Source organism: Amblyraja radiata, chromosome 32 (assembly GCF_010909765.2).
Source record: "Amblyraja radiata isolate CabotCenter1 chromosome 32, sAmbRad1.1.pri, whole genome shotgun sequence".
Lineage (NCBI taxonomy): Eukaryota > Metazoa > Chordata > Chondrichthyes > Rajiformes > Rajidae > Amblyraja > Amblyraja radiata.
The window spans coordinates 26,308,385-26,335,315 of NC_045987.1; the positions used below are offsets into that span (position 1 = coordinate 26,308,385).

The 26,931-nt window shown below is 40.3% G+C and overlaps 1 protein-coding gene across 1 annotated transcript in view; it reads left to right on the forward strand.

Moving 5' to 3' along the window:
• ttll11 (tubulin tyrosine ligase like 11) overlaps positions 1–26,544 on the forward strand; it is a 287,291-nt gene extending 260,747 nt beyond the window's left edge. Inside the window, exons 7-9 of the mRNA XM_033049264.1 lie at positions 8,399–8,653; positions 9,339–9,445; positions 25,113–26,544. Coding sequence (XP_032905155.1) covers positions 8,399–8,653; positions 9,339–9,445; positions 25,113–25,444 — 694 coding nt within the window. The 3' untranslated portion in view covers positions 25,445–26,544. The remainder of the gene's footprint in view (positions 1–8,398; positions 8,654–9,338; positions 9,446–25,112) is intronic.
• Positions 26,545–26,931: the final 387 nt, after the last annotated feature.

Consider the following 26,931-nt stretch of genomic DNA (forward strand, 5'->3'; position numbering starts at 1 on the left):
CGACTTCGGGGCTGTGGTGGCCAACATCGTCGGGACCTCGCAGGTCCCAGGTTGGTAACCTGTTTTCCGGAGCTCCCGAAACAACAGCTTCGTCCGCTGGACTGGAGGGCGGCAGCTTCGTACGCCCCGGGCCGCGGGGTTTGAACCGGCCCGTTCGCGGAGCTCGGATTCGGCCGCGGAACTTACTTACCATCACCCGGCGGGGTTGCAACATCGGAAGCCTGGATCGCCTCAACGCAGAGGGAGAACAAGGAGGGAAGAGACAAGGACTTTAAGACTTTTGCCTTCCATCACAGTGAGGAGGTGCCTGGTAGACTCACTGTGGTGGATGTTAAATCTGTGTTTATTGTGTGTTTTGTTATTTTATTCTATGTTATGACTGCAAGGCACGAAATTTTGTTCAGACTGAAAAGTCTGAATGACAATAAAGGATAATTAAACTTAAACTTAAATCTTGCCATGACAATGCTCAGAAAAGAATGTCTGTGTCAGGTCTGCACAACAAAGCCAACTGAGTGCCATTAGGGTGTTGACGCTGAGGATGATAGACTGAGTTACTTGTCTCCAGTGGATTTGGAGGATTTTTCAGGAATACCATTGACTATCTTTCTAGTGCTTTGAGGTGCCTACTATTGGTAGATCAAGTCTCAGAAACATGCTGAAGGGCAGGATAAGTGCTGCCTGGGAGTCCACGAGTCTGTGCTGGGTTTGAGATATTTTCCTCACTTGGCAAAGGCTGTGCTGACACATTGCTGTTAAGGTTAATGTCATCATCGATGTTTGATATCACAGATAGGTGGTTCATGAGACAGAGATTCACATTTTCCAGGTTCTCAACGTGATCCTTTATTGTCAGACAGCGGGAGAGACGGAAGAAAATCTTTGTTTCGCAAGGTGCAAGGTGCATTTTCTCATATGTTTCACTGAACAAATTTACTGCAGATTGGAATTCAGACTACAAGCACATACGTATGAAACCTGAGGTTGGGATGCCTTTGGTTTGGGAGTGCAAGTGAAGCAGGATAAATTATTTCCCATTGGTTCTTTTGATTAACTGCCGGCAAAGAGAATCAAAATGAGGCATGTCAGAAGTGAGAAAAATTGATGAACTTGTTGAGCTGATGACACAGCCTTGCTTGATACTGCACCGCCCTGTTAGTACATTAAAGGGGTCCATTGATGAGGATCACAGCTTGCAGTCTGACCAGAAGCAATCATAAGGTAAAAATAAATTTCACTGGGCTGTCAAATTTGAAGAGGATATTCTGCAGCCCCTTATGATTAAGGGAGTCATAAGCTTTTGTCAGAAATACTATGTAATGTGGTTTGTGCTGCTCCCTGCTTTTCCCTTGGACTTGTTGCAAGGCGAATATCATGTCCACTGTGCCTTCACGCAGATAGAATCAACTGTGTGATTCAGAGCATAACTTCTCACTCAGTTCAGGGTGGAGGGCAGTTGAGGAGGACGCTGGCAATGACATATAATGTGGCACGTGGCAGTGAAACCCAATAGTTACCACAGTCAGATTGTCTCATCGTAGAAACAAAGAACTGCAGATGCTGGTCAATACCTAAAAGGACATAAAGTACTTTAGTTACTCAGCAGGTGAGGCAGCATTTCTGGGTAACATGCAGAATGTGACGTTTTGGGTCGAGACCCTTCTTCAAAAAGTCTGAAGAAGGGTCTCAAACCGAAATGTTGCTTATCCATGTTCTCCAGAGATGCTGCCTGACCTGCTGAATTACTCCAGCACTATGTGTCTTTTTGCAGATTGTCTCCTCCCTTGACACCTGACTATGCTAACATTCCTTTGCCTTGACCAGCCACTCTGAGCGGAAGGCACAGCACCCTGATATCACCAGCTGTGGAAAGTAATCTGGATTACAAAACTAGTAGCAGTAATGGTGACCTAGTAAAAAAATAGTTTGCAAAAAGATTGCCTTTACTAATGCCCCTCAGAGATCTGACACATATGTGACTCCATTGTGGATGACTGTTAATGTCTACTCATCTAGTGGCAATCAGGAATGCGCTAAAATACAGACCTTTTCAGCAACATCTACATCCCATGCATAAATTCATTAAAGGTGACTAGATAGCTTAACCTATGGGTGAACGTATAGACAGTACTCTGGGTGAAGGCTGACCCTCGTGGTGAATGTACATCAACAAACGGACACGGTAAGAAGAAAACTATTTTGGAACTTGATTGTAAAAATCTCGTTCAAGTGCAGTGATTGTTGCCTAGCAACACACCAGAGGGATTTCTTAGTTATGCCAATAGCTTTCCAACTCCAAGCAGAATTGGTAATTTGCATCCTCAGTATGTCTGCTTTCCATTATTCAGCATTTTACACTGCTCTCCACTGAGAAATATCCACACCCTGGTTTCTTATTGTTGCAGTCTTACACAGCTGCAATGGCATTTTTGTACCTCATCACTTGTGAGGAATGACATTGTATGTAGTTAATGCTGAAGCTGTTAAGGTTTCATATAGAGAAAAGACAGATGGTCTATCAAACATAATGAAAACTGTACAGCATGTCAAGCTGGAGCTCCATGATATCACTTTCATGTTAGTAGTCAATACACGTGGTGGTAGGGATGGTGGGAATATGACGGTGATTTCTAAAAATAGGTTGGCTGATCTGAAAAGCAGGCTTAAATTATTATGAAGTTGTTCTAAATCACAGCCAGACCAACACTCCTGCCTGGTCAATATATTGGAGCAAGAATATTAAAAATACTTGAACTTCTGAATAAATACAAAATACAAAATAAATTAAACATGTACTGAACCATATCAATACCTCAACTACTGTACTACAGATTGATCTCAAAAAGGCAGATCATTTGAGAAGGCAGCATGAGCCATTTATGTATTTAAACCAATGTTCCTGGCCATAATCAGTGGGAAGAATGAAAGTCAGTGACAAGATTGGCATGGGGGAATGGTGGCTGCTGAGTTGGCTCATAGAGCCTTAGTTACAGCGTGGAACAGGCCCTTCAGCCCAATTTGTTCACACCGACTAACGTGTCACATCTACACGAGTCTCACCTACCTGCATTTGGCCCATTCCCTCAAAACCTGTCCTTTAGTTTAGTTTAGTTATAATTTAGAGATACAGCTCTGAAACAGGCCCTTCGGCCCACTGAGTCCGTGCCGACCAGCGATCCCTGCACACTAACAGGGACAATTTACATTTATACCAAGCCAATTAACCTACAAACCTGCATGTCTTTGGAGTGTGGGAGGAAACCGGAGCACCCAGAGAAAACCCACGCAAGTCACGGGGAGAACGTACAAACTCTGTACAGACAGCACCCGTAGTGGGGAACGAACCCGGATCTCTCGCTGAAAGGCAGCAACTCTTCCGCTGCGCCACCATGCTGTCCTATCCATGTACCTGTCTAAATATTTCTTAAACGTTGCCTGCCCCAACCACCTCCTCTAGCAACTCGTTCTATACACCTACCACCCTTTGCGTGAAAAAGTTACCCCTCAGGTTCCTATAAAATCTTTCCCCTCTCTCCTTAAACCTGTATCCTGTGGTTCTCGATTCCCCTACTCTGGGCAAGAGACTCTGTGAGTCTACCTGATCTATTCCTCTCATTCCTCTCCGCTTCCTTGGGAGCTGCTGGGTCACTCTAATTCCTCTTGTCCCACAAGAATAATGAAAGTTCTTACCTGGATAAGGTGCAGCTAGGATTATCCTCTGAACAGGTAAAATGACAGGATTGCCATCATAGCTTCTCCAATCTGCCCTCCAATTGAAATTACAGAACAGTTCCTGACCACGTCATTGGATTCTGCCTGGTTTTAGAAGAGCAGATTAAAATTGTTATTTTATGAAATGACAGTGAGATGACAGAATACAATTGCCAACACTTTAACTGCAGAAACCAAGCAACAGAAATCAAAGTTGGAGCCACAGCAAAAATATTTCCAAAATATTCCAAACTTACAGATTTAGGGAAAGAGGATTTGAAAATTTAGAAATGTTATATTCAAATGTTATTCAAAAAAGAGTGCTTTATTGAAATGTCAACCAGATTGAATATGTAATAATTTTTAAGAAGAGAATAAGGTCAATAAGCCCAACATGCCAAGTGCTGTTTGATCTCAAATTTACTGTTTATTTTCACTTTTTCCCCCATACTCCTATTCTATATTTATATAACAGTAGAAGTGCTCTTCCTCACGTTATTCTTCAAACTCAGAAGGTTAACATATATTAAATCATATATATTTTCACAGATTTATTAAGTTTCAATTGATTATAGTTATTACAACAAATCTTTGAATTTTATCTGGAAAATTTAAATAACATTTCACTTCCAAATTTGTTTGCTCACATTGCATAAACAACTCAGTCCAAAGTCAGTTTATATCATCCCTTTTGTATAATAGTTTCCATCTTTTATAGTTATATTACCTAGTTATTCAACATTAATCAGCTTGACCTGTTATTACATAGGGATCTATGCTCAGTAGATTTTTTACAAATGCCAAATCAATGGCTTTTCTTGTGCATGTGCTAATCTTTCAAGCAGATCCTCTAGTCCTGGTGTTACCAGGACCAAGAGGGTCTGAACTATAGGGAGAGGTTGAGTAGGCTGGGACTCTATTCCTTGGAGCACAGGAGGATGAGGTGTGTAGATGCATAAAATGTATAAAGGTGTATAAAATCATGAAATAAATAGATCAGGTAGGTGCACGGAGTCTCTTGCCCTCAGTAGGTGAATCGAAGACCAGAGGACATAGGTTTAAGATGAAGGGGAAAATATTTAATAGGAATCTGAGGGGTAACCTTTTCACATACAGGTTGGTTGGTGTATGGAACAACCTGCCAGAGGAGGTAGTTGAGGCAGGGACTATCCCAACGTTTAAGAAACAGTTAGACAGGTACATGAATAGGACAGGTTTGGAGGGATATGGGCCTAACGCAGGCAGTTGGGACTAGTGTAGTTGGGACATGTTGGCCGGTGTGGGCAAGTTGGGCCAAAGGGCCTGTTTTCACACTGTACCACTTTACGGCTCTATGACAAGGCCTCGAGGTCTTCGTAAAAACGAATGTTCTGATCCACTACTAAGATATTTTTCCATTGACTGTACAGACCCCAACTTCAGTATGAAATTATGTAATTCCATGCTTCTAAAAAGGAACATATAATTCCTTCTGTTGGTCATATAGGGAATGGCTGTTGCTAACTGGTCTAAACATTTCATCAAGTAGTGAATGTCATAAGTGAATCATAAATTGCTTGCAATTTCGTTAGGGAATCACTTGAAGGTGAAATCGTTGATGTCACCAGTGTTAAGATTTAGAGCTATGAAACTTGATTATTTATCTTCCCCAAGAGGTGAAGTTTTCTATTTCTCTGAAACAAAAATGGGTATTTTGGTTTTCCGGGGCCTATAGTGTGACAAGGAGCCGGAGAGCTTGCCAGTGACAGGGCCTCCTTCATGGAGTTGCCCAAAGGAGGCAGAGATGCATGATTCTAACCAACCATGCTTCAAATATCAACTGTCAAAGGAGCAATCCATTGAAAGGCTAATATTTGCAAAGGAACTGGTGAATAAAGTTTTGCCAGCCTCTCCAGGTAGAGCTCACGTCACGTCAATGCCCAGACAGCCGTATCTGTGGAGATAAAGGTCATTACCTTCAAACTGCTGAGTCACAGAATCTTTCCTGCCATAATGGCTAATATGTACCAACGATGTAGCACGTTTTATTCACAATGGCACGAGCATCATGCAATGTAGGCATAAAAAGATTTGCTCATATTGTAGGTTTGTGGAGTGAAGGATTGGTAAGTTTATGGTACAAATAGTCTAGTTTATAGTCACGTGTACCGAGGTGCAGTGAAAAGCTTTGTGTTGCGTGCTAACCAGTCATCGGAAAGACTATACATGATTGCAATCGAGCCGTCCACAGTGTTCAGAGAGGTTTAAAAGAGTGGAGTGATTGTAAAGAGTGATCGCAAATCCACTACTGGGACCAGCACACACAGAGTCACCTGGCATGGACGCCATCTTATATGTTCATCTTAAATCTTTAATAAACAGTAAATTTAAAATAAGAACAAAAAATCTGTGGAACAAGAAACAGTCAATGTTTTGGGTACGGGATCAGAATTTGTAAAGAGAGAAAACAAGTACCAGAGAAGGTGGGAGAGAAGTAGGTAGAACAAGGAGGTTATCACTGAAGCAGCAGGTAGTTAAATAGCAGTTAAAATTAGATTATCGTTCTTTATCTGTGTAATATGGTGCTAATATGGTACTGTTCAAAAAGAAAACTGTCAAGATGATGATGGGCAAAAATGGCCAGTTCCAATACAAACAGAAAGAAGGAGTGAATGACCCGAAGTGGAGCATTCAAACTTGAGTCCTGAAGGCAACAACATGCCCAGATGTAAGATGGTGCTGTTAATCCTCAAACTTACATTGGGCCACAGATAGAAATGTTAGAGTAGAAGTGGGATAATGAATACAGCTGTAGACTAAAGGCAGATCTGAAAAGCAATCAACCAATCATTGTTTAGTTTCTCCACTTTAGAGAAAGCCACATTGTCAGCATGGAATGCAATGGAAGAATGCAGCTGGAAAGATTGTTTGGGTCCCTGGTGGTGGGAAAGGAATAGGTTTAATCAAGGTCAGTTGCATGCAAAAACGTTATTAGATAGAGAGGGTAGGCGAGAGTAGTAGAGCAGAGCAAGATTTGAAAAAGGAGATGAAATGCTGAAAGAGGGAGGGAAGAATAATATATTGCCTGATAAATGTAGAGATTTATCAGAAGTCAACAGAAAAGCCTATTGCTTCTTAAATATTGAGTTATTGTATGACAATCATCACCAAAGGGTGGCACAGTAGCGTGGTGCCAGACCTGCTGCCCCATGGTAGTAGAGACCCACTTTCAATCCTGACCTCGGGTACTGTTTGCGTGGTGTTTGCACGTTCCCTCTGCGATCACATGGGTTTCCTCCGGGTGCTCCGCCATATCCCAAAGACGTGCAGGTTTGTAGGTTAATTGGCCACTGTAAATTGTCCCCTAGTGTGTAGGAAGTGGGTGAGAAAGTGAGATAGCATAGAACTAGTGTGAAAGGGTGATCGATGGTCAGCGTGTACTCGATGGGCCAAAGGGTCTGTTTCTATACTGCATTTTTATTAATCGCACCCAACTGTTTAATTCACACTGTTTTCACACACTGAGGTAGTCTGCTGCAAAGCAATAGTTCAGCCCACAAACCAGATGTACTAATTGTGTGTGTCAAAGTTTATATCCTCCATCCATGGCTCTTTACTCCAATCCACACCCCCGGGAAGTGTTACACAGAGAACTACAACTACAGCATAAGGAATATTGTGCACTTTGGGACCTTTACGATATGAATGCTGTGTCACACAGGGAAACACCGCACCACTCAACCATGAAAAATTATGTTTTTTTTCTTGACTCCCATATCCCCACAATCTTTCCATATGGAGCACAGTCCATTGTAAGCGAGAAGAAGAGGAAGAGGAAGACATCTCTTGCCATTCACTCAGGGCATGTCTCATCTCCCTGAGATTCAGCTGAGCAGCCTGCTCCACTAGATAAACACTCAGACAAAGAGGCAGTCTCTCCACCATTTGGATATGTGATGGTACGTGGCATGTAACCAACTCACACTGCAGTACCTGCCAGGAACTAGCTTCTCGAACAACAAACCTCATTTTCTCTGAACTCTCTGAATGACATTACTGCTGCCCATATTATCCACTTGCAGCATCCTGGGAAATCACTATCAATCAGAAAATGACCTGCTTAATTACTTGGGCAGCAACAGCACATCAGAGGCTGCAGGTGCTGAAGCAAAAGATTCAGCTCCTGACCTGGCAGAGAATTTTCATCGTCTACAAGGCATAATCCACAATTGTGAAACAAACTCTCCAGAAACAGTGAAGCATGCTTTGTGCTTGTCTTTGATGCATGGAAAGAGCTTCTGTCATCAATTCAAAGCACTCCACTGCTCTTCACTTCCATTAACAACCCTATACATTTAATGGCAACTAATAGTGATGTGTTATCTGCAGTCTGCTCTTAGCAAAGGAAAATCTACTCTCTCCCTCTAAATCTTCTGCTTGTGTTTTGTTCTTTCTCTAACTTGCTCATTTTAAAACTTGATCTTTTATACCTCTGAACTACAGAACAAGCACCAGATTTCAGCATGGTTTGTAATTGTATGGTCAATTTTTCATTTTGCCTCTGAACGAGTAAACCACATTGCATATCAACAAATCAATGTTAATCTCTGACAGTTCAATGTTGCCTTAAACATTACAAAATACTAAGCTTAACTGTTGTAAACTAAAATTAATGTATTGGTCTAATTATGGGTTTTTTAATATGTAGAACGCAATCCACCGAATATTCAGCAGAAAATGACGGAGAGGACACAACCGAATCTGATGCACAAAGCAAGGCTGAAGCTTCATCTGGCGCAGTGCAGAATTGGCCTCCCCTCTGCCTGAAACAAGTGTTTCCTAAGTACACTCGACAGTTCAGCTACCTGCTGATTGTGGAACGTATAGCACTACTGTTTATCAGATTCTTGGGCATTAAAGGAACATTGAAGCTTGGTCCAACTGGGTTTCGGACCTTCATTAGGTTAGTGAATATTGCTGATGTGTATTATGTGTATGAGTCATGTATTTAATATAAAATAGGAACTTCCATTGCTTGCAATATATAACCCCCCTCCTTTGATAAATTGTTATCTTAATATCTGCAGAATTCTTCACGTCTTGAAAGCTGTAATCGAAAAATCTCTCATAAACAAATGAAACATTTCAAATGATGTCAAAATAACTAAAAAATCATTGCAATCCACTCAATTAGTGATGAAATGCCCATGTTGAGATTGCAGTCTTTCCTATGAAGTAGCTGTCTTTGTGATCGAGGATCAAATATATGATAACCTAACCGTGTCCTTTGCATAAATATGGATTGTTTTAATTTCCCAATTTTACAACTCAAGCCTGTTTTATTGGAGCAGAATACTTACCCAGACATTATATGGTCTATAATTTCCATTTCATGGTTCTTTTTGAACTGGACTTGAGACCATAGCCCTGTGCTCAGCTCTATTCAAGGTGCAGAGGTGAATTGTGTTTTTAATACAAAAGAACAAAGATTGTTTTAGTGTTCACCATTCAATGCCTGGCAAAGAAATGCTTTCTAATATGCAGCATCAATTGTGTTATTTTTAAGAAAGATTTTTAATGAAACGTGAACAAATGACCATGCTGTTCTTGGTAATTATGAGATGCTGCTTATTCTTTGTGTTTTGTAGGACCTGTAAACTCAGCAACAGCAACCTGCCCATGGCATCTGTTGACATATTATACATTGACATCGCACGTCGGTGGAACATCATTCGTGGAGAGCGAGGGGAATCTGGTAATTTTCTTTTCTTTCATTCTGTCTCTCATTGCTGAAAAATTTGTTATTTCATTTCATTATTATAAACACCTTAATAAGTGAACCTGAAACCGTTATTTTTCTTATGGAGCCGATCTCACAAGACAAAACAATGGCTTGGCTAATGGATGCACAGCAAAGGTAAAATTCTGCTGTCTCATAGCTCAGTGACCTGGTTGAACTTCTAATCTCTAATCCTCTCTGTGTGGAGTTTGTACATTTTCCCTGAAACTGTGTGGGTGTCCTTCAGTGTCTCAATGACTTGTTGACTCATAAGTCAAATGACCATTATAAATTGCTCAAGGTGCATAGATAAGTAGTTAAAGCTGAGGGGTAATTGGTGGCTGTGTGGGGAATTTAAAAAAAAATTGGGATTCATTTAGGATCATTGTAAATGTTTTTGATTGTTATTGCGGTCTTGGTGTTGCCAAAGGCTTGTTTCTATGCTATATAATTCAATGACTCTAAAATTAAGTACGAGTAATATGTAATGCCAGAATGTGGTTACCAATTATTTATGACAATGAAGATATTTCAGTTATCACGCTGGATGCAGAGAAGGCATTTGATCAAGTAGAATGGCAGTATTTATACAAGGTACTCCAAAAATTCAATATGGGAGAGAATTTTATTAGATGGGTTAAACTACTTTACGATAGACCTACGGCAAGAATATTAACTAACAATACGCTATCTCCAAAATTTTACTTATCAAGGGGTAATAGGCAAGGGTGTGCCTTATCACCATTGCTATTTGCCCTTATGATAGAACCGTTGGCCGAAAGGATTAGAAATCACCCGAATATTCACGGATATAACACTAAGGATTCAAAGAATAAAATTTCACTATATGCTGATGATATTCTTTTATATATTACTAATACACAAACGAGTATACCCACCTTATTAACACTAATTGAGGAATTCGGCTCTTTTTCAGGATATAGAATAAATTGGGATAAAAGCGAAATTATGTCTTTAAAACCACAGGATTCGAGACACTTACTAAAATTCCCCTTCAAAATTGCAACAGAAAAATTCAAGTATCTGGGTATTCAAATTACAAGAAGACACAAATCATTATTTAGTGCCAATTTTATACCACTATTAAATAAACTGAATGATATGATTAAATTTTGGAAAACACTTCCGCTCTCATTGATAGGTAGAATTAACGCTATAAAAATGACTTTCTTACCACAATTAATATATTTGTTTCAAGCGATCCCACTATATATTCCAAAATATTTTTTCAAAAAACTAGATTCCACTGTCACTAATTTTATATGGGATTACAGAACACATAGAATTCAACGAAAGCATTTGTGCAAATCTAAAGAAGTTGGGGGTTTATCATTACCTAACTTTATGTATTACTACTGGGCAGTGCATATTAAGAACATAATGTACTGGCTGGATAGTTCCACTCAGCAGTTGGAGTGGATAAGAATGGAGAAAGAGGAGTGCTATCCGCACGATATAGGAACGATCCTGCTCTCACCGATAAAATTGAATAGTATAATATATAAGAAGAACCCAATTATTCACAATATAATAAGAATTTGGAAACAAATAAAAGTATCCTTGAAATTAAATAATTTATCAGTACTAACCTTGTTTCATTGAACAACCCCGCATTCAAACCTTCTCTCATCGACAACACATATCAACAATGGGATAGACTGGGGATTAGGAAAGTAGGGGATATGTATGAATCGGGTAAACTGTTATCATTTCAACAATTAAAATTAAAATTTAAATTGAAGGATAATCAATATTTTAAATATATACAGGTATGTGACTTTATGAAGAAATATATACATAGATTTCAAACTATATTTTTAGACCCTTTAGAAGAAGCAATGAATATTAAGGCTGATTCACAAAAATTAATTTCATACTTTTATAATAATATATTAGATAGAGAATCACCCTCAACAGAAGCACTAAGGGAAGATTGGGAACATGAGCTAATGATAAAGATCTCGAAGGATAGATGGGAAAAGTATTTGATGAATACACATAACTGTTCTATTAATACAAGACATAATTTAATTCAATTCAAATTATTACATAGACTATATTATTCAAAAACGAGGTTGAATAAATTTTATCCAAACGTCTCTCCCAGATGCGATAAATGTTTGTTTCAAAACGCTAATATAACACATTCATTTGTAGGATGTACAAAGTTGAATAAATTTTGGAGTGATATATTTGATATATTTACAAAGCTCTTCAAGTCAAGAATAGAACCCAAAATGGAATGGATTATATTTGGAATAATAGGAGAAGATACCAATTTAAATAAAGACCAAAATGTTTTTTTTAATTATGGGTTAATAATTGGAAAGAAATTGATACTTAAATTTTGGAAAAATACAACCATACCAACTGTTAAAATGTGGATTAGGAATATGATGGACATAGCACGCCTTGAAGAAATGAGACTCCGACTAATAGATAAATATGACCAATTCTTAAGGAGTTGGTCTCCTTTCATCGACTTTTTGGAATCATGTGATGCAGCGGTACCATAAGGATTGCTGATTTCAGTTCATGACGTGGATAGATCTACATCTCCGAATATAGATTTGAAAAATTCTCTTTTAAGGGGCCTTTTCTTCTATTTCTACTTTCCACCTTTTCTTTTTTATTTTATTTTTTTATTTTTATTTTTTATATCCACACTTCACATTTTTCTACTCTCTACCATCTATTTTTCCACTCTTTCCCCTTTCTATTGTTTTTTTTTCTCTTGTCTTGCCTACTCATAACATAAAACTAGAGGTTGTACATAGAATGGATTACAGTATGACATAGTTGGCACCTAAAATTAGGTGCCACTGTATTGTTTTGTATTGTATTAACTTCTAATAAAATAAACAAAAACAAAAAAAACAATTATTTATAAGAAAACTTGCACCACACCAAACCACCCCCTCCCCAGGAACTTTCCCTTGCAACTGCAGGAAATGGAATATCTATCCCTATACCTCCTCCCTCACATCCATCTATGGACCCCAGTAGTTCTTCCAGGTGAGACAAAATTTTGTACGCATCTCCTCTAACTTCATCTACTGTAATTGGTGCACCCAATATGGTCTTGGTCTACTTTACATTGGCGAGACCAAACATAGACTCGCCGACGTTTTCGCCAAACACTTGCGTCGGTCCGCCAAGGCATGATGGATCTCCAAATTGAGTGACTATTTTAACTCCCATTCCCATGCTGACCTTTCTGTCCTGGGCCTTCTCCGTTGCCAGAATAAAGCCGCCACACTCAAACTGGAGGAATAGCATCTTAAATTTTGTTTGGGTAGCTTACAACCCAGTGGTGTGATGTGAACATTGAATTCTCCAATTTTAGGTAACCTCCACCCAGGCCCCATCACCCTAAATTCCTTCTGGTTTCACATTTTGCTCCTCTTCTATCCTTAACTCTTTATTCACACTTTTTGTCATTTCATCTATGATCATTGTCCAACCATCTGTCCTTTTACCTGTATCCACCTATCACTCGGTAGGCTTCATCCCACCACCACCTCTCTTCCAGCTTTCCCCCTCCCCTCCACAGAATCAGTATGAAGAAGGGTCCCAACCCAAAATGTCACCCATCCATGTTCTGCAGAGATGCTGCCCGACCTGCTGAGTTACTCCAATGCTTCGTGTCATTTTTTGTAAATCAGCATCTGGAGTTCCTCGTGTCCACATTTGAATGTTCTTTCTTTAAAATTGTTGTCTCCTTATGGACGATGCACATTGTTTGAATAAAACCAGTAACTCTAGTGGATTCAACGTTGCATGGATGGGTTAATTCCATTCTTCAGCAAAAAACATGTGCAGATCTCAAAGCAAACCTGATAAACTGAAGTTGTCAGTTGTCAGTTATGTTTTTGTTTCTTTAGATAAAACAGTTCATTAAAGATTAACATGCAGTGGATTAATCTTTTCTAGATTAAAAAGTTCTGCTGTTTGAAGACTGCTGTTGACAGCAAATTTATTTTTGACAATTTCCTTCAGGCAGTTTGAAAGCTTGTCTAAATGTTAATTAGATTGGAACTTCTCCCAGTTTAGTTTATCAGAATGTATTTCTTAAAATTCATTGCCCTGCAAAACCAAGTAGCACTAAGTTTATTTTCTCAAGGCTCCCTTTATCCTGAATTATAATAGTTTTTAGTCAAAGCAAATAAATATTTAAGATTAAAAATATGAAAATTATGTTAATCTGTTAAACTGTGAAAGAATATTGACCTAGGGAATCAGAATTCACTAGCAGTGCATCCAAAAAAAGTAGATGAAAATGTTGTTCAAGCTAATTTATAGTAGTTCTCTCATTGTAGGAATGTTACAAAATGTTGAGATTTTAAAAATCAAGCCTGTAATTTATAAAGCAAAAAAGAACTTTAATTTGATACCTAGTTCACTCTCATATCTTCAGTATTAAAAAAGTTATGGTCATTTTCATACTCGGAAATTAGCATCTTGTTCCCTATTGCTTTTCCATTGACTTAACACAAAAGCTGTGATCGAGTACAGTAAAAAGCCCATAACTTTCTTAAAAATTAAGAGAACTGAATGAAATTTTCAGTTATTATAGATTGAAGCATTCTGAAACAAATATGAAACATCTTACTTTGATGACCTGAAAATAAGGCATATTTTCAGGTCATCTAATTGTAGCTAATTGTAGCTAATTACAAAATTGACCATTGTGACAGAAATAGTAATAAACACCCAGACTGCCTTGAAAATTCAAAAATGTGATATTTTCAAGATCAGAACTTTAATATTATTGTATTATATGCTGTAAGTCCGTAACAGACAGGTAAAGAAATTACAATTTCTAACAAAAGACCAAGTCTTTATGGAGAAGGTCAGTTGTTAGCTAGTACATTGGCATATCATAATCAGTAGCATCATCATACTCCTCAGATTGTAACCAATAAGCAACTCTGTACACCTTGTTTTTCCTCAACTTTTCAATTTTGGCATTGTAAACGACAAGTTTTTGTTCTTCAAACCAAGAATGACATGCCTTTCTGCCCACTACATTCCCATTAAGAATGTCCTGTAGATCATCACATTTGGAGTAGTCCAAATTCGGATAATCTCAGCGAATGCTGTCTAAATCAGTCTCTTTTGCTTGTCATTTGGATTGACAATTTTGCATTTCTTCTTCGGAGACATCTGTTTAAAATGTAAAGGAAAAAAAACACTGAACAGCATTAACAGAAACAAGTTATTATTTGCAGTTTTAGAAAAAAAGGTAGAAATGATAAAGTTAAACGCTAAAACAAATAATAAATACCCAACAAAAAATTCATATTCATTAGTTTCATCAAATCCATTCATCTAATCAATTAAATTCGGCTAAATTCAATTACTAGATCTAAACATCTATCCATTTCTTAAGTAAAGGCTACATTTTTAAAATAACCTAAGTATCCAAATAACAAATCACAAACTGATCCCATTCACACAATAATTCATAATATAACATGATTTTTAAATCTTACTTTGTCATGAATTTAATGCCAAATGGAAGGAATTTAATGTCTAATTCCCATAAATTAATCCAGAAACTTCCACTCTCAAGATAATCAAAATCATTATTTTTTGCACAATACATCTGACTTAAACTATACTGTGGATATTTTGTATGAAAATATTGATCATGGATAGACAATAACACAAATATAGATGATGTAGATGCTCTTATGACATGATTGTGCAAAAAATAATGAATTTGATTATCTTGAGAGTGGATGTTTCTGGAATGTGATCGATTGGAATGTTGCCGTTGCTATAAATGTTAAGCCCAGGCAAGACATGGCCGATTCGTAACATGCCTAAATAACATTTTTCGCATCATAAGATTAAAATGAAGCCACACCAAAAGCAAGATAATATGTTAAATAAACGACATACCTTTTGTTTTGTCGTGATATTGCGATCCGTGATGTTGAAGGTGCTGAAGGCGTCTTTGGTCGCTTTTAAGTTTAATCCAGCGACGCAATAGTCCAGCAAAATTTTTTTTTTAAACCCGCGAATGGAAGCCCGAACGATTTTTCTTCATCAGCTAGCAGCCCGAGGAAATCCCTCTCAGACAACCAATTCAAACCTGCATTTTAATCCCCCCCCCAAAGCCTCCGGAATCGCACGCACAGGCAGTGGCAGATTTGTTGCGCCGCTGATGGTAGGTTTTGTAACAACGTTACTCATTGTGGAATAATTGTCCGCACTGTCTTCAGTTTCGTTTAGTTTAGAGATACAGCGCAGAACAATGCCCACTGAGCCCGCACCAACCAGTGATCCCGGTCATTAACACTACCCTACACACACTAGGGTCAATTTTACATTTATAGCAAAACAATGAACCTACAAACGTTTCCGTCTTTGGAGTGTGGGAGGAAACTGAAGATCTCAGAGAAAATCCACGCAAGTCACTGGGAGAAAGTACAAATTTCGTACAGACAAGCGCCCGTAGTCAGGATCGAACCTGGGTCTCTGGCGCTGAGAGGCAGTAGTTCTACTGCTATGCCACCATGTCGCCCTGGGGTAGGATTTTGGCTGGCGGATAAAATGATCTGTCTGCTTCCTTCTTTGAAATCCTTGTTAAGATGTGGTTAACCTAGATGTAAGGTCATATTTACTTCTGATATCTATATCTATCCCTTTGGGATATGACTCATCGCCACTTGTTGAGCTCCGCTTTTTGGTCAATGAAGCTTCATACAGGTGAATAATTGGAATTTGGGACAATACTATTTGATTTGCCTCAGTGCTACACAAAGCTATATATTTCACTATCTATTTTATTTGATAATATCTCATTTGGAAAGTTAAGTCTCTAAGCTAGATCATTTTTAAAGATAGTCTTGATATTCAGAATTTAGAGAGCTTTTGTAGCCTGAAATGCTCGGTACCTAAAAATATTGTAAGCCTCTACAAATGTGGGAAAGTCTGAGCCGTCATATAATGAAGCAAAATGCCAATCTAAATCCCAGGAAAATAGACTTACCCCATCTCCACCCCTTCGCGCCTTCCGCAGAGACCATTCCCTCCGCAACTCCCTGGTTAACTCACCTCTTCACACCCAAACCACCCCCCCCCCCCCCCCCAGTTACCTTCCCCTGCAACCGCAGGAGATGCAACACCTGTCCCTCACTCGACTCTGACCAGGGAGCCTGACAGTCCTTTCAGGTTTGGCAAAGGTTCATGTGCACCTCCTCCAACCTCACCTTCTGTATCCGTTGTTCAAGATGTGGACTCTTATACATTGGGGAGACCAATCATAGACTGGGCGATCGTTTTGCTGAACACATTCACTCAGTCTGCCTGGACCTACCTGATCGCCCGGTTGCCAAACACTTTAATTTCCCTACCCATTCCCACACTGACTTTTCTGTCCAAGGCCTCCACCATTGTCAGAGTGAGGTTAAACGCAAATTGGAGGAACAGCATCTCATGTTTCGCTTGAGCAGCTTCAAGAAACCTTTGCATTCTCTCTCTCTCCATCCCTCCCCCACCCAAGTCGCACCAGCTTCTCGTTCTCACATAGCAAACAGTTAACAATGGCCTATTTCCTTTATCATTGTTACTATTTTGCATATCTTTCATTCATTTGTTTTATATCTCTCTACATCAGTGTTTCCCTTTCCCCTGACTCTAAAGAAGGATCTCGACCCGAAGCGTCACCCATTCTTCTCTCCAGAGATGCTGCCTGTCCCGCTGAATTATTCCAACATGTTGTGTCTATCACCATTTAAAAGTAATTTGGATGGGTACATGGATAGGAAAGGCTTAGAGGGATATGTGCCAAACGCAGGCAGGTGGGACTAGTGTAGACTGGGCATCCTAGTCGGCATGGGCAAGTTGGGCTGAAGGGCCTGTTTCCATGCTGTGTGTGACTCTATGACTATTTATATTGTTTAAACCTCCATTAATAATTAGCATTTGGAGGAATGAGGATCTGCAATTGTGAATCTTTGTGGAAAGCACAATATTTGGCAGAAGTTTTAGCACTACACTGCTAAAATTTCACATTTAGTTAAATCCCCACTGGCATATTTGATATCATACAATCACGCTAACTTCACTGTCTAGTACGTCAATTCCAAATCTCCCAGTGAGACATTGTTAATGGTGAAAGTTCTGGGGGAGCAAGGAAACTCCGGCAATAGCTTCCTGACATCTGAGCTTAATTTCACTTAATGTTACCATAAGTTGCTCTCCTAATTTTTAATCACATTACATTTGAAAGCACTTACCACGATTTCTACCAAAACAACTTATTGTACTTACACTGTGACAAGCATGCATTACACGCAGGATAACGTAATTACTGTCGATTTATCAAAATTGCTTCACGCTGTAAGAACAGCTGGGGAACTGTGTCTGCGGGGGGAAAATTGTAGATGCGGAAATCCATAATAAAGACAGAATATGCTTGAAGCACTCAGCAGGTCAAGCTGCACCAATATGGAGAGAAATAGAGCTGACGTTTTAGAAACATAGAAAATAGGTGCAGGAGGAGGCCATTCAGCCCTTCGAGCCAGCACCGCCGTTCATTGTGATCATGGCTGATCGTCCCCAATCAATAACCCGTGCCTGCCTTCTCCCCATATCCCTTGATTCCACTAGCCCCTTTTTGGGTCAGCTTACAAAAAAACATAGCTATACCATGGCTTAAAGAAAGTGGTTAGAGTTGAAGAACTTGTATAACATTAGATAGACACGAAAAGCTGGAGTAACTCAGCAGTTCAGACAGCATCTCTGGAGAAAAGGAATGGGTGACGTTTCGGGGCGAGACCTTTCTTCAGACTGAGAATCAGGGGAGAGGGAAACAAGAGATATAGATAGTGATATAGAGAGATATAGAACAAATGAATTAGATTTAGACAGATTTAGATGATTTAGAGTTAGATAGAGCTCTAGGGGCTAGTGGAATCAAGGGATATGGGGAGAAAGGCAGGCACGGGTTATTGATTGGCCATGATCACAATGAATGGCGGTGCTGGCTCGAAGGGCCGAATGGCCTCCTCCTGCACCTATTTTCTATGTTTCTATGAATGAAAGATATGCTAAAATGTAGCAATGATAAAGGAGGCCATTGTTAGCTGTGGCCTAGGTGAAAACGAGTTACATTGTGACACAACGAGACAACTTTGAAGCTAGTACGACGAATTGGGCGGGGAGGGACGGAGGGAGAAGGTTGCAAGGGTTACTTGAAGTGGGATAAATTAATATTCATACCTGTGGTTATATCCTGCGGTTACATGGGGAGGGTACCTTGGGAGGGGTGGTTTGAGTGAGAAGAGGTGAGTTAAACAGGGAGTTGCGAAAGGAATGGTCTCTGTGGAAGGCGGAAAGGGGTGGAGATGAGAAGACGTGACTAGTGTTGGAGATGGCGAAAATGTCAGAGGATTATGTTTTGTATGTGACGGCTGATGAAATGAAAGGGTAAGGACTAGGGGGACTCTGTTCCTGTTGTGACTAGGGGGAGGGGAGCGGAGCTGCAGGGTGCCGAGGAGACACGAGTGAGGGCTTCATCTATTATGGAAGAGGGGAACCCGCGTTGCCTAAAGAATGAGGACATCTCGGATGCCCTGGTATGGAACACCTCATCTAGGGCGCAGATGTGGCGCAGACAGAGTAGTTGGCATTAGGGGATAGAGTGCAGTAAGCAGGGTGGGATGAAGTGTAGTGTAGATAGTTGTAAGAGTCAGTAGGTTTATAATAGATGTCAGTCGATAGTCTTACGTGTGATAGAGATGGTGAGATCAAGAAAGGGGAGGGAGGTGATAACATAGAATGAGTTAAGTCATGTGAGTTTAGAGCTTGTCTCGGTTTTTTGCGAAGGTCTCTGTTATGGGAAAGAGTGAAGAGGCCTCAGACTATCCTGGCATAGGGAGAGGTGCAGAGGGCTTGGATCTCCATTGTGAACATGAGTCTGTTGGGAGCAGGAAGCTGGAAACTCAAAGTGGCAGAGGGCATCAGAGATCACCGATGTTGCAGGAGGGGGGGACTGGACAAAAGTAGAAACAAGCTCTGTGGGGCAGGAGCACACTGAAACAATGCATGCAGCAAGGAGTCCAGCTTGTGGATCTTGGGGAAGAAGTGGAAGCAGGAAGTATGTGTTTGTGAACTTTGAGGCAAGAGATTGTGTAGAATGATCTTCCAAAGAAACAAGGTATGGGAGACAACTGAGTCCTGATGTTCAGCAGTGGAGATCTGGCAAGTGAGAGATAAGAGGAGTCTGAAAGCTGACAAGGCTAACTAATTTTAATGTCAATTATTCTCCAGTATATACAGGGACATAAGTGATCTTGATTAATCACGTTACCTAAGGTAGATAAAAATGCTGGAAAAACTCAGCGGGTGAGGCAGCATCTATAGAGCAAAGGAATAGGTGATGTTTCGGGTCGAGACCCTTCTTCAGACTGATGTGGGGGGGGGGGGGGCAGGAAAAAGAATGCTTAATGCGAACTGAGTGGAGGTGTTGGGCGAAGCGATCGCCAAGCCTGTGCCAATCACATTACCTAAAAAAAAATTCTTATTTAATTCTGGAATGTGTACCAATTTAGGACTGCAGATGAGCATAGAAAAGTTCTGTTCTTTTTACCCATTTTCTATGAACTTTCATTTTTTAGTTATAATTACGCTGCACAGTCTAATGCTCTTGCAACTCAACGCATTCTTCTTAGACATGGGAGGGCATGTGCTTAATCATGCAGGAATATTTCCTGCTGCATTTTTCTGACCCTCTGATCAGAGTACCAATCATAATGACCTATTTCCTCTGTGAGTTGTACAGTGAATGTTGAAAAATGAGTAATATTTTTCTCACATAACACTTTGATCATTTAATTGTTGTTTAACTATGACTAAACATTTGCTTCCTATGTGGCATCATTATTATTAAGCAGCTAACGGAAAATAAATGACAAGCAATTACTGATAACCCGTATGGATATGTACATATCCTATAAATATTAACACAGAGTAGATGGTTTGCTCCTTTAAATATTTTAAACTACTACTACAAATAGTTGCAACAGAATTTCGTACAAGTTCTTTTAAGGCAATTAAATCCTTAAGGGGCATTACTAAGTAGCATAATTGTTAATTCACTATGTGAGGAATACAGGGATGAACTTATATTTTTGTCTCTCTACATTATGTATCCTTGGACTGTAATCATCCATCATTTGCGGTGCACTCTCTGATGTATAATCAAAAATTCTTATACACCCATCACAATGCAGCAATATAGAAACATAGAAACATAGTAAATAGGTGCAGGAGGACTTCGAGCCAGCATTTATTGTGATCATGGTTGTCCCCAATCAATAACCCGTGCCTGCTTTCTCTCCATATCCCTTGATTCCACTAGCCCCTAGAGCTCTATCTAACTCTCTCTTCAATCCATCCAATGATTTGGCCTCCACTGCCCTCTGTGGCAGGGAATTCCACAAATTCACAACTCTCTGGGTGAAAAAGTGTTTTCCCACCTCAGTCTTCAATGGCTTCCCCTTTATTCTAATGGGGCTTTTTCATGGGGCGACTTGACGCAAGAGTTAACCAGAGTTTAACATCGTGGGAACCTCGTGCGATAACAGTACGGCATTCGTGGACCACCGTGGGGCTAACGGCAGGAAATCGTGTAACTTGGTGACTCGGGAGAAAATTCAAGCAAGTTTGAATTTCTCCAAGAGTGACTTGTACACTTGTGGTTGAGCATTGCAACATTATATGAACGTAGTGGCCAGTGCGATATCCGTGCGATATCCGTAATAACTCTTGCGGTTACCGTGGGAACTCCTGCGAACGGTGAACCCGGAAGCTGGACAGAGGGGACAGAAGGTGAGTAAAAATTGTCTTCTGTGGGATTGAATTTAAAAAATAAAGATTTGCATCCACATATGGACATCAACTTATTCATGAGTTATGTTAATGAGATTCAAGAAAATAACTATAATCTTTAAAAGGGACTTTAAAAGGGACTTTACTGAAAGGTCCCGCATTTTTATGGTCCGTGAGAAATTTTTCACATGTACTTCTTTGAGAGATTCAGCTCGGAGTCCTCGCCGACTAGCGATCGATGCCTTTCCGAAGCAGGGTCCGGAACGCTACCAATCAATGTTCTCCAGAGACCCGTGTAAGGAGTGAACTGCACATGCTGGTTTAAACCGAAGACAGACACAAAAAGCTGGAGTAACTCAGCGAGTCAAGCAGCATCTCTGGAGAAAAATAGCTGATGTTTCGGGACGAGACACATCTTCAGACTCAATTCCGATTAGGATGTCTGAAGAAGGGTTCCGATTCGAATCGCCACCTATTCTTTTTCTCCAGAGATGCTGCCTGACCCGCTGACTTACTCCAGCTTTTTATGTTTATCTTCCCAGATCTGACTTACCTGCTGAGTTACACCAACATTTTGTGTCCTTTTGTGCGTATTAACCAGCATCTGCAGTTCCTTTAGACATTACTAACTTCAGATTTTAGAGATATAGCGCGGAAACAGGCCCTTCGGCCCACCGAGTCCGCGCCGACCACCTATTCTTATCCGGCTTCAGAACGGTTCTTCCTTCCATTCGTTTGGGCACTGACCCGACCTACCAACCTACCTCAATGCGGACATTGGATTTTTTCCCCCTGGAAACATATATTGTGAACTCTGGTATTTTCCTCTTCGCTCTACCTGGTGTTCTTGTGCATGTGTCGGAAGGAACAGCAGATGCCGGTTTAAAGAGAATACTGGAGTAACTCGACGGTTCAAAATGCTGGAGTAACTCAACAGGACACGCAGCATCTCTAAAGAGAAGGAACGGGTGACGTTTCGGGTCTAGGCCCTTCTTCAGACTGTACGTGGCTTGGTTATATTCGTGTATAGCATTATCTGATATGATTGTATAGCACGCAAACAAAAGTTTATTCCCTGCATAGAATCATACAGCGTAGAAACAGGCTCTTCGACCCAACTTGCCCACACCGACCAATATGTCCCATCTACACTAGTCCCACTTGCCCGCGTTTGGCCCATAACCATCTAAACCTATCCTATCCATGCTTCAGTCTAATGCGTCTAAAACATTGCGACAGTACCTGCCTCAACTACCTTAACGGATAGCTCATTCCATACACCCACCACCCTTTGCGTAAAATAGTTACCCCTTAGGCTCTCATTAAATCATTCCCCCTGAACCTAAACCTGTATCTGCTGGTTCTCGATATGAGACAATAATAACAAACCAAAGCGAGTTAGGACATCAACGGGGAGATCCTGGATAAACCCAAGGTAGACACAAAATGAAGGAACTCAGCGCAACAGGCAGCATCTCTGGGGAGAAGGAATGGGTGACATTTCGGGTCGAGACCCTTCTGATATGCTGCCTGTCCCGCTGAGCTACATGTTGTGTCTATCTTCGTTTTAATCCAGCATCTGCAGTTCCTTCCTGGCCGAACCCGATTGAAAGATGAGAGGCTGGGCGATAGAGCACTGGGTGTGACAAGGATCAGGCTTCAGTAAGCAAAGTAAAGAGAGGTGGCAACGTTATGGAAATGAGGCGGGTAATCCGAGTGATGGCGAGACGGTATCCTCTAATGTGTCGGAAAGAACTGTAGATGTTGGTTTGCGCCGATAATAGACACAGTAATACTGGAGACAGACATAAAATACTGGACGGGAAGCATCTGGATAAAAGGAATGGGTGACGTTTCGGGACGAGACTCTGAAGAAGGGTCTCGAACCGAAACGTCACACATTCCTTCTCTCCAGAGATGCGGCCCGTCCCGCTGTGTTACTCCAGCATTTCGTGTCTATCTTCCGTATGCTCTGTGATGGTCATCTCGGAGTCAAGTGGCAACTCTGGTCTGTAGACACGAGGAACTGCAGATGCAGGAATCACGAGCAAAACACAGAGCGTTGGACGAGCCTGACCCTTTGAGTTCCTCCATCACTTTGTGTTGAAGTCAGGTCTGGACATTGCTTGGCTCAGTCTCAGGCGCCGGCTAACTAGGAAGGTCGAGTCAAAGTCCAGCACTAACACTCAAGAAATAACGTTTGCGGCCTGATGTTCCCAATATTTAATTGAAATCATTAATAAAGTAAATAAATAGATACCGGTCTAATCAGTATCTACGGGATTGGACAGGCTAGATGCAGGAAGAATGTTCCCGATGTTGGGGGAGTCCAGATCCAGGGTCCCAGTTTTACAGTCTACCGTGGGAACTCTTTAACTCAGTAAAGTAAAGTAAAGTAGCCTTTATTGTCATATCAGCGCACAGGCAGCAGTTGATTGTTGCTCTATTCAGTTTCCCAGGGGGTCGGGACGGGACTGGAGTTGGGAGAGAAAGGTGGGGGAGTCGAGGGAGAGGAGGGGGAGACAGATGGAGGTGTCTTCATTTACTGGCGGCGGGTGTCTGTCACTGAAACAGGCAGGTGAGATTTCACATCCACCTTGTGTGTGCCTCTCTCTCTCTCTCCCTCCCTCCCTCTTACACAGGCTGAGAGACACTGCCTCTGTGAGTGTACGTCTCTTTCTCCCCCTCTCCCACACACAGTAAGACCGAGGTACTGTGCTCAGTCCATTTGTGTCTTCCACATACACAGTAAAACATGTCTCCAAATGAGCCAATTCAACCAAGGGAGGATATTTATAGTGTGTGAAAAAAAAGTGACATCATTTGTGCCACGTGATGATTTAACAACACTTCACAATGTTCATTCAAGATTTAACGGGAAAGCTCGGGAGACGGACAAGTCACTCGCACAAATAACAGAAATGCCGAGTACCGTGGGAACTCTTTATCTACCCCCCGTTATATCGTGTGATATCGTGCTAGACCACGACCACTTCACTCTGGTTACATCTTGCGTCAAGTCGCCCCGTGAAAAAGCCGCATAAGACTGTGTCCCCTGGTTCTGGACTCGCCCAACATTTGGAACATTTTTTCTGCATCTAGCTTGTCTAGTCCTTTTATAATTTTATACGTTTTTTATAATGTATATGTTTTATATAATTTTATATGCTTTTTGTTGTAATGTGAATGAATGAATCAAGTTTACTTGTGTTGCTGAAAATATATATCTTTTCCACTTTGAAAATCATATAGTGAAGCCACCCAGACTCAGAAACCTGACTCCTATTGATTTCCAAGATTCACAATCCTGACATGCTGATCTTGTAAATGCACATTTTTTTAACTCCCTCTGATTTCCCATTCCCAGAAATATAACTCCCAATGGTTTTCCAGATTTGGGAATATTATTACTGAGCTTGAACAAATCCATATTTTTTAGTAAAGTGAAAACACAACACTTGATTTAATAGAAGTTAAGCCGCAACTTCCACCAAAATTAACTACCAATTACTGTCACTATTGTATTACACTATTGATTTATGTAATTATAGAACATTTTTAAAGTATTTAAAGAATGGGGTCGTAAGGGAAAGATAGATCAGTCACGATTGAATGGTGGGGTAGACTTGATGGGCTGAATGGCCTAATTCTCTCTTAGAACTTGTGAACTTACTTGTTCAATCATTACCAAATGGTTATTAATACTGTAATCACAAATTGAAACGTGACAAGGAATATCTGAATTGTATAAACATTTTACTTTGTTGTCTTTTACAAGGTATGTGCCTACAAGCATTTATGGATGCCATCTTCCACATGGCCCACAGGAGGTATAAGTCCCAACCACTTCGAGAACAAGTTGAGGCACTGGTCAATTTTTGTGAATATCAGTTGGAAGCACTGGATGAAAAGCACTTTCTGCACAACCGTACGCCAGACCTAAAACCTAGCTTGACTATGTATCACCCTGAAAGGCCTCGCTCTGGTGCTGTCAGCAATGTGCACTTATTAAATCGTATGAGCACTTCCAATAGATTGCTGACATCATCATTACCTGTATCGGTGGAGAAACAGCATGTAAAGTCCATGAATCGAAGAGGTATTTCCTAATAGTCATATAAATGCTACTTTCTTCACAATAGCATTTTTTTAAATCAAGTTGAGACTACATTCGTCAACCATTGGTGAACTTTGACTTTTGATAGTGTTTTAACTCCAATTCATTCATCTGCTTACTGATGGTGTAAAATAGTGAATTATTTCAATGGCTGACATTAATTCTCAAGAACGTATGCAGCTTCTGATTTAGTCGATCATGAATGTTGTTTACTCATTACCAGGTGGTTGTTATTATTAACATAGTAATGATTAATTATGATTTATTCCATTTGCCCACAGTAACTGCATGTTCGCCAGCAGGTTCAATAAGTCCCAGTGGAAGGAGCAGCCTGGGCTGCAGGTTTTGTCGTAACAACAATCAAAGTTGCTCTGTGGTTGGCCTAAACGATGTGCGTTCTCAACAGGTCAAGCTGACACAGATGTTGCCTTCTTGTGCAACATGGTACTCTATGTAGTCATCCAGATGTAGAAAGCAGCACCCCCTCTACCCCTCCTCAATGTCATAGGGGCTCATTTTTACACGGTTTCTGTAGAAAGGTGATCCCTTCCCTGTGAGACAGCTAGTGAATTACAAATATTTCAGACGTAATTCTACCATAACGAGCTTCCCTGCATACCAAGCCTGATGAATAAAGGGAACTTTAACCAAACATTGGAAATAGACATACTATTCAGTTCCATCCATTTTAGACATTTTACATTTAATACAGAGCCTGCTGCTGTCTGAATTCTGGCCTCGTTCATTTACATAAATTTTGAAACAAGTTTTTGACGTGGTTGTTTTCTATTATTGGCATGATCCTCTGTGTAATGATCATTGGCATGTTCTTATGAAACAGGGTCTCCTGCCTGTGAAATCAAATGGCAGACACACTACATTATTTTTTAATTCAATTTCTTCTGTCAACAATTTGCCAGGTCATCATTGGCACAGCGAAAGACACTCATTTGTGTATATATGAGTTTTTGTACAGAACCCCTTGTATATTAAAATTTATTAGGCTAGAAATTGTTATAGATGAAAAGAGTGCATAAACCATGTCTGCATCACTGTTACATTTGTTCATCCACTATTAAAAGTCAAGAAGTGGGCTGTGTATTGTAATATATTTATTCCGCATCATCTGCAACAAACAGTTATTTCTAACCTATGCCTTTTGCTATCTTTATACTTTAGTGGCATTGTAATGTTCTACTTATTCAAGTAGTGGATCATAAAACAAGAAAATTACATTTAATATTCTGCTGTAGGGGATTCACATTTTTGTAATAAAACCATTCAACTGCAAGACATTGGTTATAGAGTTTACAAGATAGCTATGATAAAAGCTTCTGCAGCCTGTTGTACCACAATTCTCATGCTACTTAATTAAAGGGACTGTCCACCCAATCATTAAAGACAACTCTGATAGTCAGACAAAGTTAAGTTGCACCTTGTGTTCTTATTTTCAGTACAAATGCAGAAGTTCAGCATACCC